Consider the following 13,564-nt stretch of genomic DNA (forward strand, 5'->3'; position numbering starts at 1 on the left):
TGAAAAAATGTGACATGATGTACCGAATATATTGTTATTAGCTATTACCAATTGAGTAGCATTTAGGTCGGAGGTCCACTTCTAAATGTGGTGCTCTACATGAAATGAACGTGGATCAGAGGATCGATGTGGCAACAGAAAAATTGTGTCTATCGCCAGACAGTGAAAACAAACAACGACGTTGAAAGTATAACTTTTTTTGTATTATTTGTTGTTGTTTTTTCGGCATATGGGACAAATATGAAGACGGCGAAATGACGACGACGCACCTACTGAGGATATACAGTCACATCAAAGGCCTGGGACCGGACACAACACATGACCAGATCCACGACAAAGAAGAATTCTGAAATGACTTTTTGTGTTATATATCTGCTTTGTGTATAGTGTGCTGTTTTATTTTTGTATTTATTTGTTTAAATGTGTATAAACACATTTTCAAATATATGTATGTATTCACTTTCGATATGGTTAATTTATCATATAAAAAAGTAAAATAAATCTAAAAATAAAATATATCTTGTAATGTTTCGTTATGTTCCTGGTATTGTAAATATTGTCCATTTATTGAAAAAGTTCGAATATATTTATGTAATCACTCACGATATTGTAAATGTATTATACGAAACTAACACTCTTAAACTGAAATAAATTTTAACAATGCGTATTTGAACGTATTATCTTATGTAACAATTGAGTACATAATCGATTACACACACTATCTAGTTCGTATTTTAAACTAGACACAAATAATCAAAATGAAAAAATGATAAAAAAACAAGCGAATGTATTTTGTTTAACAGCTCTTGTCCAAACAATTTAGTCAATCTCAAATGTTTTGCATTGGTAATAATGGCAGGAACGTACCAAATCACTAGATTGTACTGAAATTCAGAAATATAAAGTAACATGTTGTTTTATTTTGAGCAGCATGTAACAATTGTAATGTAATTCTATATATTAACACACTGTCGTCAAGCGACACAATGATTTGAAATTGTAAGTAGAAGGTATTACATTTTTATTAATCTGCATTTATCAGGGGCGGTATGTTTAACTGATGTTGAATGTGGTTGCACCTCTTACTAGCCGTCGTTCCGCTATTTCAACATAAAACCGCACAGTGCCTCATTATAAGATGTGTAATGATAATCTGTTGCAAAATCCGTATATAGTTAGTTTGTACAATTATTGCAACAGAAAGTTAGTTTGTATGAGACACCACGGTTTAATTAAGTTTTCATATGCAATAGAAGACATAGCAACACTACGGGATTCGGACAGCATTGTGTGGGTCGTCTACGAAACATTTTTATGTCACAGGGATAATTGTATCGAATCGCATTACTGCTTTTTTAGTTGCAGTCATATTTACAGTGAGTGTCGATAATTCTTTCTGTGTGCAGGTGATAGTTATGTCGAGTGTCAGCAATGCTTCCTAAGTCATATCGATTTCTACATCCCAACGCAAACACAGTATTAACAAAGCTATAAATTAAGGTTTGTGTTGTTCTGCCTTTTGTTGCTTGGATTTTTATTCGTGTAGTTTTAAGTGTTGTTAAATTAAATGTTACGTTGCTTGATTGTATTGTTGTTCATGTTGTTGATCGTGTTTTGTTGATGTTTTTATGTTTGTGTCTTGTTATGTTGTTGCTACTGTTCGTGTTATTGTAGTTTGCTAATTGTGTCCTTTTCTAGTATCAATGGAATAGAAATGTAGTTGTATTTCACCAGCAGTCAGTTGTTGACGCACATGGTATTGTAACTAGTTAGCGTCAAATGGAGTAGGTTTCTCTTAAACATATTTTTGAACATTGATATTTAAAGAAGCAACATTTATTTAGCATGTGAATGTACTGTTTTTATATCGTTTACGAAATAAACGCCGTATTATTTTTTAAAAGGTTAACCAACCATGAACCTTCTGGGCAACAAACAGATATACCAGCTCGTAGCAGCTGTAAAAGACTTGCATGTATATACCTTCGCGAAAGCTTGATTATACGTTATGTATACAACTGATATCATCATCAGGTTCTAAAAATGTAGTTCCGATACACTTTCCCAATTGATGTCGAACTAGTGTCGTAAAAAATAGCTAACTTGCATGAACATTTTACACCCCTTGTACTATCATAAATACTTCATACAAATTACATCAATTGTTCATTCCTTACTTATTTAATATGAATGTTCTTAAGTGTTTGTTTCCCGCCTACCAAACTTTTACACGTTTTTATTACTATTTTATAATATTTATACAATATTTAAAAGTTTATAAGAAAGATACAAGAATGTTAAGTAACATTTTCTTAATTGCTTATTAAAAGATCTTAAGTATTATAATTTTAAAAGTTACTGCAGTATTTTTTAAACATTTATAGCCGTCTCAATGAAATTGTTGGTGATGTTATTTATCAATGCTTAATACTTTTGCTGTACAAAATAATAATATAGAAGCAATTGAAGGAAAAACCTGTTACTATATGATATACAACGTAATACAGAGGTCGAGAAGCTTCTATCGGCTATTGATTTGGCGATCTGAATTTGAAAAGGCAGTGGCTAGTCGTACGGCCCCGTACGACTTGCCAATAAGCTAGCCGTACGGCTAGCCTACTGGCTAGTCGTACGGCTCTGTACGTATAGCCTTTCTTATAGGGACTGTCTAGCCGTACAGCTGTTATAAAAACAAATATATTGATTATTTGTTGATCTACGATCAGATTTCTTTGCCATGCGTCATGAAAAAACGTGCTAATACATGTACTTAAAATTGTGTGCTACCACGCAGGCTGATTAGATGATAATTGTGCTTCGCTACATGAACGTCCCGCAAGATAATCAGTGCATTTGTTTTAGCTACTTAGATAGTGAAATTCCAAAATTTCTACCCTTGAGACAAGCTCGTGTAGTCGTCCTCACGGAATTTGCAGTTTGGTATATGTTTCGTCGTGAATGGAAATCCGCTCCGTCATAGTATATAAAGGGTGTAAAAAAGGGAAATATGAAAATGTAAATTTATTTCGCCAAACAACAATTACAGCAATCAATATAAATCACATTTATGGAGTATATAAATGCGTATTGTACATGCAAATATCAAATGTATACATTAAATGTATAGTAAATAATCTTAACTAAGTCAATGAAAACTGCGACATCACATTGAGAAAAGTTTATACAAAACAAATAAAAGGAAACTTAACGTGAAAAGGATAAAACGATAAAAGAGAATGGAAATGTAAATTGACACACATTTAAAGAAGTATTATTGATCGAAAACAATTAAATATGAGTTGATTGCTTTCAGATAATAGCCCTTGACAGGGGTTAACGTAAGAAATTGACACTCACTTACCCGAGGGGCAAGTTACTTTGAACATCTACTTACCCTCATTAAAAACTGGTTGCCCTATTTGGAAGTCAATTTTTTATTGTCATTTGATCTTTAAAGCATTGATTCACATGCATTATTATACTAGATTTAATTCAGCTATATTCAATGTATCAAAAATAAAATAATAATCATTTTTATAATATAAAGTTGTCAACAAAACAAAATCTGGACAGTTTTATTTCATTGAATAGTCATAACTGAATACATGTACAATACATATGAAGAGTTTATTACTATTAACCGATTCCGACTCAAAAGCAAAGTGAAAATGGCTATGTGCAAACAGCATAAAACCAGAACAGCATGCGAGAAATTGCAGTCTGTTCAGGTTTTATGTTGTTAGCTGCTCATTATTATCTAAGGGTTGGAAATGAAACCTTTAAACTTGAACCTAGTAAGAAAGTCCTTTAATAACATTTAACTCTCAAAGGAACTAAAAAAGTAAAAACACGTCAAAACATGTATCTAAGTGGTAAAGGGTTAACATTTTAAAACAGTATACTTGTCACTATCTATACAAGTTATGGCTTAGATTAAAAGGGGGAGGGCTTGAAATAGTACTGTGAAAATGATTGTTCAGAGTTTGAAAATCATGTTGATGTCTTTGATAAAGACTTTCTCACTATTTTAAAACATAAAAGTTATTCACAGTTTAAAATAGTGAGAAACTCTTCATATGCATTCTTAGCAAGTTTTAAACGGTCTGCATATTCAACATGATTTTCAAACTCTGAACAATCCTTTTCACAGTTATAATATTCATGTTCATAGACATCACTATCACTAGTATACGCTTCTTCATCCAGTTCTAGTAACTGTTCTGAAATTGTTTCAGTTTGAGTGGTTTTACACAAGAAAATTGGAATAGCACAGTTACTACCAACAATTTTATCTTGCTTGTTATTAAAATCAGGGACATTGTTGTTTTGGTCTGATTCAGAACATTTAACTTGACTGTTTTGAGCATCACTGTCACTTGATTTAGAACCCTCATGTCCACTTATTTTTTTCAACACTTGGTCCTGATCCACTTGCTCAGTGGTTTGTAAGGAGACACAGTTTTTTTCATGCGACACAATTTCCTCTGATTTTGACAGTTCTTGTTCACCTATAGTAAGTTCATACTTGGTAGAGACCTTTGATTGTGTTACATGCTCTTCATCCCTTCTGACAAGGCTAGTCTCCTCTTCAGTATGGCTATCTGAAGACTCGATCATCTGTAACTCTGATTCCTTGGGAGCTGTGCTGGGAACTGTTCTGGCTTTCTGTTCAGTATTCTCCCCTAATTGTCTAGTAGTTGATCCTCTATTACAACTTGGCTCCTGACGAAGCCTACGCATCGCTGCTGCGTTCCAAAGATGAACAGCTTCTGTAGGATCATAGTCCTGTACAGCCTCAGTTTCCAGAACAACCATCATCTGATTACTCAGGTTAGTGTCCAGCAGTGTGTTTCTGGAAGCTGATTTTGTGTTCTTTAGGTAACTGAAAAATATATAAGTGAACCTGTTATTTTCTCGACTGTTACCATCCTTGCATAATGATTCGGGCTACAGGATAATAACACTTATTATGAATAATGCTAAATTGAATATAATTAAAAAGAATGTCTGAAACCCCATACACTATTAGATATTGAAAATAGTAATTAAAATAACTACTTTTTTATGGTTCAGAGAAACATTAAAATGACTTGTATGAAAACTTGTGTAAATAAGAATAATCATAATGAAGAATAGTTGATATTTTTTCAAGTTACAGGGCACAGTGGATGATTGAATGATTGGAAAGTACCTGAAACCCCTTTCAGCATCTGCTGATGATGCTGGTATGGTATAGACCAAATCAACTAGTGCCAGTATATTCGGACATACTTTTCCAAGCTTGGAGTTAACATCTGCCCATGTGAAGCTGCTGACAGAACCGGAAAACCTTCAATGCAAAAATGAAAACTATAATTAATTTCTGAAAAAAACATAAATATAAAAGCTATTGATATGTTTTATTGTTATTTCAAAAGCTACACTGTAAACAATAGTGGATAATTGCTGTCATAAAGTAATTAATATAACAATGTGAAATGACTTATCATTATGTCACTGAAAACCCTACTTCAACTTGTTGACATCTAGCTATTATTATAATACAAAGACCAGGCAAACAAGCCTATGCTTTCGTATATTGTTTTACCTTGTTGGCATTAGCTGTTTTAATTTGGTCCATTCATGAGCAACCTGGTTTATTTCTACACCAGCATCTTCCAAAGCTGTACCAAAATGGTCCACTAGCTGATCAACCTCGTCATCCCCATAGTCTAAAAATTATTAAATATTTATATGTTATAAGAATAATATGATCACAATGATAGAATGATCCCATCAGTCTGCCACAGGAAACATAACATAAACTTAAGTAAGCAATACTTAATAACTGCCAGATAGTTAATGACAAAAAGTCTGTATATTCATTTAATGGACACTGAATTATATCATTTAGTAAAATTGTATTTTAATTAAAGTCATTGTTCACCTTGGAGATCCTTGGCCTCACTAGGGAACAGCGACAAGTTGAATGCAGAAACTGCAGCTAGGATTCCTGGTTTGTCAGTGAATCGCTGATGGAGGGACTCTACTATGGCTGTCAGAAATTTCTGTCTAGCAGAGATAAATGACCGATCATCTCCTGTCAGCTGGGCTGGTGCTGTTTCCATAGCCTGTCGAAGTTTCATTCCATTTCTAAAGGAGAAGTTATACCACTTTCATGCATCTTTAAATGGGATACATTATAATATAGAAACACCAATTTAAATTTTAAATAGCGACAGTGTAGTTGTGTTTGTTTCTTGTACTTGTCTATGCGATAATGTCTTGTGTTAAATGTAAAAGTGTTGCCTCTGTTAGTCTAATTCGCATTGTGTTTCCCATTTCTTATGTAATAATGCTGCAGCAAATTCAATAACATCTTTTGAAATTAGAATATTGCATAATACATGTACATACAAATATTTTGATAATTGAATATTACATGTAAATTATTAAATAAATGTTTTAAAACTAAAAATAATCTTATTGTTTTGTGTCTGTAAAACACTAGTCTACCTGTTTTTCATTTTCTCAAGACCAACGACAGCCATGTCGATTTCGCTCAACACCTCCGACACACATGCTGTTTGTGACTGGAACTTCCTGCTTATGCCAGACAGTATTTCCAGTACATCTAACAGGAAATGGAGCATTAACCAAACAGATTTGGTCTGGGCACAAGCATAAAAACCCTTGGCCTTGTTTCCCTTCTCGGTTCTGCTGATAGACACATCTCTGTTCTGCAGCTGAATAAAAACAAACAAGAAAACTTTATTAAAAATATGTCTTCTACTTCTACCTAACGATTTAATTAAAATAAATTAAAATGCCTATTTCCAGTAACTGTGACCTTCACCTGTGACCTTTGACCTAGTGACCTCAAAATCAATAGGGGTCATCTGCAAGTCATAATCAATGTACCTATGAAGTTTCATGATCCTAGGCCCAAGCATTCTTGAGTTATCATCTGACAACCACCTGGTGGACGGACCGACAGACAGACTGACATGAGCAAAGCAATATACCCCCTCTTCTTCGAAGGGGGGCATAAATATAGTGCAATATGAGTAATACAATTTTTATAAATACTTGCAAAATGTATTAAATAATAATAAATATTATTATTGAATTAAGACACCAGTTTGAAACGCTTTTGTTAATAATTCTAAATATAAAATGAGTTAACAAATCTAAGTCACTTAGTGCAAGTAAAATAATATAAAAGAAAACATGCACACCTGTCCCAGATGAGTGACAAATATGTCATAGCCTTTCAGGAAATTCCCAATTGCTGTCTGCAGGTGGCCAACCCATCTAGTACCAGACACTCTTGTAGGATAGACCATTTTTTTTCCGGTTGCTTTACTGGTTTCTTTTAGTCCTGACCTTGTAACATTACTGTTTCGATAAAAGTAATAGATGTTTGTCAAGAAAAGTTCAACTTTGTTGTACAAAGTAATTTCTCTTTTAATGTGTCTTTAAATAGGGTGTTCAGTCACTTTTTTTAAAGCGAATGGAATACATATTTTGTTTTAGATAATGAAACAACAGGGATAACAGATCAAAATACTTTTTATTTCATTGAAATCGGATAACCGGTTCAAAAGATATGCAACTTTAAAGTCTGCGGGTTTATACAAAATGTGTGACAAATTCTCTTATATAAGCATATATAGTACATGGCACCATTTTTTAATAAAATGTCATAAATTTAATTCATTTCTCAAAATAGGCACCTGGTAGTGTTTTAAAACTATGTAAATGTATACATTTTTGGAAAGGTTGTGACATTTCGCATTTTAATAAATTACTTTTAAGTTAATTTTGGCACGTGACAACAAAATGGCCGCCAAAATGGCTGCCAAGATGGCCGCAAAATAATACTGACACAACAATTAGGATGAGAACCAGGCACTTTAAACTAAACCTGTATACATTTTTCGAAAGGTCATGCTAGGAGGATTATGAAAAAATACTTAAATCGCTCATTTTGACATCTGGAAACAAAATGGCGGACAAAATGGCCGCCAAGATGGCCGCCGCCACATTATTCGTATATAAAATTTGAATTTGATCAAAGAAGTTTATACCTATATAAATGTATACATGTTTGTAAAGGTCATCTTATGGAGAGTAATAAGATGTGACTTCTTTGATCATTTTGACATGAGGAAACATAAAAATCAACAAAATGGCCGCCAAAATGGCCGCTGGATAATACATAAAATTAGAATTTGAACAAAACTATATAAATGATTAAATTTTCTGAAAGGCCAGGCTATGTAGTGTAATAATATATTGCTTCATGGATCATTTTGACATGTACATACAAAAGGCAAAGGATCAATAAAATGAATGCAATATGTAATGCAGGAAGTACATGTTTCTATAGAATTCTACATCATTTGAAATGATGTAAAATTCTATAGAAACATGTACTCCTCGCCATTTCACAATAGTTCTAAATAATCATCAGGTCCCCTTTTTTCAGATCTATCAACAGAGGGAAGAACCAGATACTGTCCTTGTCCTCTTCATATTGGACATTGTACTCTGTTTTAATTGTGTCTTTGTTCACCTGTTTCACAGATAATACTTTTGCATTGAACCACATTTCAGATCCATTTTCAACACATTTGTGTTGAATATTTTTCCCAACTAGTTTATTTGGATTTTCTATATACTCTGGCAGTGTTTTTTTCTGTTGATCAAGTTTCCTTTTTTCTCTAGCTTTAAACAGTGTTTCAGTAAGTTCGTTCTTCTTTACATTAATTTGCAATCTTGATTCATCTAGGTCTTTGTAAAACAAACCGGGCTTTATTTCTTCGGTATCAATGTTGTTTATATCGTTTTGTTCTAAAATTTCTTTCAAATTATTTACAATTTCTGCATCTGAATATTTACGTTTCTGACATGTCTCCTGAAATAATTCTTTTCGACCTTTTGACCTTAGAACTGACTTGTGGAATTTTATTTGGATTAAAATTGCTTTTCTGAATTCAGTTTTTTCCAATGTGTTTTGAGCATTTTCCAACTCTTTTAACCCCCAAGGTCCTCCATATTTTGAAATCTCTCTACTCAATTCGATTTTTGAATGTTTTTCCTTATTTTCTTTAGCTTCAACTTTCAATTGTTTTGCCCTTAATTTTGATTTCATGTCCTGTTCGAGCTTTTCCTTTCTTTCGCGAAATGTTTTCTTAACTGATACCGCCATTTCTCTTGCATCATTTAGAATTTCATTTCGGGTTGGTTCATCCAGTGATCTAAGCCATGAAAAAGGTTTGTTTTTTGTGCACATAACTATTGCTTCCAATGTTAAAGTTGATGATGCTGGTTTGGCTCTAAGTAAGTTGTCCAGGACAGCCATATCTCTTTCAGAGATTGCATTTGTTTTGGGGACATTGGAAGCCATTTCAATTAGATCCTCATTTGGATTATGATACTTTCCTTCAGGTAGTTGGGTCTTGGCCTGCCTTTCAAGCAAAATGAGCAATTGAGCACACAGCAGTTCTAAGGCTAGAACAGTCAGGGCATCAAGAGATGGATCATTTGTTTCCTTAAAAAGTGAATGATATACTTCATCCTTTATAATAGGAACATTATTTTCATCGAACATAGATTCACCTGACAATGGTATTTTACCATCCTGGGCCCAATTTGTCAAAGTCAGTTTTAGTTGTAATAGGTCATCATTGAGTGATAGTATTGACCCAGTTTGTTCGAGAATGCGCCAAAAAGGGCCTGTTACTAATTTGTCAAGAATGCCCATAGCTCTGCACCCAGCAAGGTATGCAGGCTCCTTAACATCAAAATGAACTGATTTTAAAAGACCATTTTTGTCTGGCCAATCATTTAAAAATGATTCAATATCTTTGCTATGGTGGTAGACGGCAGCACAATCATGAAATACAACATTAATCCTATGACCATGAAACGTCACTAATTGATTACGTTCATCTTTTCCCTTCATGTAGGTTTCAAAATAACTATGGACACCTGCCTTGTCTGACCCTCTCTTGGTAAAGGCTTTAGCCGCGGTGCGTGCTAAACGAATAGACCCGCTTTCATTACTATTGAATGAATGAGGATTTTTGCCATCACAAACAATGTGTTCAAAACTAGACAGTGCTTTGTCTGCTTCCGTGCCAAAATTTGCCAACAAATGCAACCTGCATGAAAAATGGCCCATTTCAGATATTGATTTCTTTTCATCTTCAGATAATTTGTCGTAATTTTGCACAAATGCCGGAATAAGGGTGTTCCTCAAAGTTTCAATATTTTCGTTGAACACATTATTTGTGGCGCATTGATCGCTCATAAAACTTTTTATAGAACAAATCAATTTAGCCCTATTTTCTTCCGTACCTTTACCAAGGGACTCAGACAAGTCAGAAACCATTTCTTGAAAAACATTACTATATGACAAGCCATCCCCACCAGCTACTTGTCTAAGGCCGATGGTCAATGACTTACCATTTTTTAATGTCACTTGGGCACCTTCATAATGGTCATGAAACTTGGTGGTTGCATCTTGATGTAAAACATTGCCCGACTTTGATAAAGGATCGAACTCCTCCAACATGGCCTGTGCTACCTGTCGCGATGCAACCATTTTAGCTTCAGCCATCATCCAACTTAACAGCGCTTTACTTGGAAGTCTTTCAGGGACTTTCCCTGTAAAGGTAAACAAAACAGTTTTAATTATATCTGACAGCTTGTTCATGCTTACATTACATTCCGTAAGTAAAGACATACAACATTCCCTAACTTCATTAGTATATTTGCCCTCACAAAAAGTTTGAACTGATTCAGACTCTAAAATATCAAAGACATTTTTTAGTTGTTCTATTTCTTTAGATTTTTTATCAATTTCATTTTCAAATTTACAAGTCTTTTCTTCGTGTTCTTGCTTCATGTCTTTTACACTAGCTTTCAAATGATCCACTTGTTTTCTTAATTTGGATATACTCTTTTGCAGTTGATGTTTCTGAGTCTTCATTTCAGATTTTGTCTCATTTTCTAAACGCAATGCCTCCTCTTTTTCACTTAAATCAGATCTCAATTTTTTGTTCTCTGATTGAATTTCAGAAACTTTACTTTTCAATAAATCTACCGTTTCATCCCTTCTTTTCAGTTTTTTGTTAACATTTCGTAAATTGCTCTTTGATAATTTTATCTGGGTTTCTATTAATTTTTCACTTAGTTTTTTTACAGTCTCTGATTGATTTTGAAACTTCAACTCACTTTCTTTAATTGTTTTATTTGATTCTTCATTGTCATTAACTCTAATTTGATAGTCTTCACTTGCTTTTGTTAAAGCTGAAATTGCCAGATTTAATTTGATTGTAAGATCATCTACTTTATGTTCAAGATTTTCATGTTCAAGCTCAAGCTCTGCATAGCTTCTTTTCATTTGCCTATTTTCTTCAACAACACTTTTTGTTTGGTTTAAGATTTTTTTAGCTAATTCTTGTTGTCGTTCATTTTCAAATGACCCTGCAATGGATTCTGATTTATCAGTCAACACAAATTCAGATGATAGGTAGTCACCTAGACTCAGTTTTTTACTTTTGTTCTTCTTTAGTAATTTAACTTTTTCACAGCATTTTGAAATTTTTCTCCTTAGGCTATCCCTATTATTTGCGTTGAAGTTATATTTTTCTATGAGAATATTTGAACATTCCATATCGCTTTTACAATTCGCTCTCAACTGCATTAGTTTTTGTATCGTCAAATTTTTATCATTTTGAGGTTCCTCGAAGCATGGTTGTGCTTCTGCCATGGCTAATCTAAAATTGATAAATGTTCATCTGTAAAACTTTCATGCGATAATTAAAATTAAACAGAAAAAAAAAATCGGTTACTTCATTATTTTTTAGGGGAAAGAATCAAGTGTCTTTATGATGATACTGTAATTACTACAATGCATCTTTTGATTTTCTTAAATTGTATTTACATAATTGTTGGTACAAGTAACAAGAGTGAAAACAAATTTCATTTTAGATTTAAATTAAGAAAAAATCCTGATTTTCGCTATGTAACATTCATGAAGAATAGTAATATTGGCCAGTGTGGGGGTCGAACCCACGTCTCCGCATTATTAATACGACACTCTAACCAACTGCGTTAACTGGCCGCATAATACATGAATCAATTTATTAGATTTTAAACGTTAAATGTTTCCCAGCAAAAATGAGAATATTTTCATTCACGATTATTAATTTATTAAACAATTTAAGGTAAAAAAACAGAACAAAATACAAACACAACAAACACAAACCTACCGGGTATGAATTCTGTGTATCCTTCTTGCAGCTCTCGAGTTTAAAATCAAACCGAATTCAACGTGGAAAAAACACCGTGAAACATGTGTAAAAACGGAAAGATTAATGCAAAGAAACATTTTTATTCTTGAAAAATGAACATTGAAAGCATGGCAAAATATACAGCATATAAGCAAGTCAAAATACAGATTGATTGTTGATATTATGCTATACTTAAACACTATCCGCAATCATGTCAGCTCTACTTTCACTTTCAGTATGTCCAAATTTCTATTACATTACATGGTTATAAAATAAGCTTTTTGCCAGTAAATTAGGTAGCACCGACATTATCAACACACAAGCAACAATAAAAAACACTTTATCCACACTGGCATACATCCGGAACAGTATCTGACGGTGACAATAATCTGTCATACCCTTTTTATTCGTCTCGAAGAATTGACAGTTACTTTATTAGTTTGTAAACAAACTACATAATGGATTTTTTTTTTAATCCGAGAATATTCGTCGAAATAAGGCAAGTTATAAATTTTGGGACATGATATTTACAACTTGTATGCGCATTAAATGTATTTAAAATCGTTACGATTCGGCCCAGTTAAATCGAAAATAAAGTTGCATTGTCAATACTGAAATAGCGCTGACGACATACGTCCGCCATGACATTACGCCGGGTGGGAAAATTTTCATACAGTGGTCTCATTTCGCCATGCTTCCGCTGATCATTTCAAGCGCAATTGGAATAATAACTATTGCAATCGATTCCTGAAAAGTTTACCTTTCTAATGATACCTGGCCGAAAAAGAAATTTACATGTTTTCTAGTCTAAATTCTCGACATTGTTTTTGTTTATGTTACATCTCTGCAGCCGCAGAACGCAGAAAATTCGGCCGACCACCATCATATAGATAATTTTGTAACGAATATTTTGATTGGATAATATCAACCAATCAAAAACGGAATCTCCGCGGAAAGCACTTATTAGCAAGGGTATCCTCCCGAAAAAGCACTGAATCGCGCGTCATCGACTCGCTCTCGATTCAATACTATTTTTGTCTCACTATTGACGTCACGTGACTGAACACCCTACTTTAAAAGAAAGTTCTAACTTGTGACCATTACAGTGCACACCAACTATGAAAGGTCTGTTAACTGCTTCCCGCAATCGCTGCACAGCTCCAGATTTGGCTCCTAACATAACACTAGCGCCGTCAGTCCCGGTAGCAACTAACTTGTCACTGTAATCTGTTGATAAATTTTTCAGTCCATCTTGCATGACCCCACATATTGTTTCTGCA

At 33.6% G+C, this 13,564-nt stretch overlaps 1 protein-coding gene and 1 non-coding gene across 2 annotated transcripts; both read right to left on the bottom strand.

Annotated features, from left to right (window-relative positions):
• Positions 1 to 3,675: 3,675 nt before the first annotated feature.
• Positions 3,676 to 7,390, bottom strand: LOC127836316 (uncharacterized). The gene is made up of 6 exons (XM_052362841.1): positions 7,218 to 7,390; positions 6,496 to 6,725; positions 5,927 to 6,132; positions 5,588 to 5,711; positions 5,192 to 5,329; positions 3,676 to 4,882 (listed from the first exon to the last, which is right to left on the bottom strand). The coding sequence occupies exons 1-6, from the start codon at positions 7,323 to 7,325 to the stop codon at positions 4,042 to 4,044; spliced, it is 1,647 nt and encodes a 548-aa protein (XP_052218801.1). The 5' UTR covers positions 7,326 to 7,390; the 3' UTR covers positions 3,676 to 4,041.
• Positions 7,391 to 12,042: 4,652 nt separating this feature from the next.
• Positions 12,043 to 12,115, bottom strand: Trnai-aau (transfer RNA isoleucine (anticodon AAU)). The gene has a single exon. It is a non-coding gene; the product is annotated as a tRNA-Ile (tRNA).
• Between the last annotated feature and the right edge of the window lie 1,449 nt (positions 12,116 to 13,564).

This window comes from Dreissena polymorpha, chromosome 6 (genome assembly GCF_020536995.1).
Source record: "Dreissena polymorpha isolate Duluth1 chromosome 6, UMN_Dpol_1.0, whole genome shotgun sequence".
Taxonomy (NCBI): domain Eukaryota; kingdom Metazoa; phylum Mollusca; class Bivalvia; order Myida; family Dreissenidae; genus Dreissena; species Dreissena polymorpha.

Coding starts and splice junctions, on each gene's coding strand:
- LOC127836316 (XM_052362841.1), bottom strand. CDS start 7,325: ATGGTCTATCCTACAAGAGTGTCTGGTACTAGATGGGTTGGCCACCTG. Junction 6,726..7,217: donor TTGTCACTCATCTGGGACAG/GTGTGCATGTTT, acceptor GTTTTTATTCAG/CTGCAGAACAGAGATGTGTC. Junction 5,330..5,587: donor AAACAGCTAATGCCAACAAG/GTAAAACAATAT, acceptor TTTGCATTGAAG/GTTTTCCGGTTCTGTCAGCA.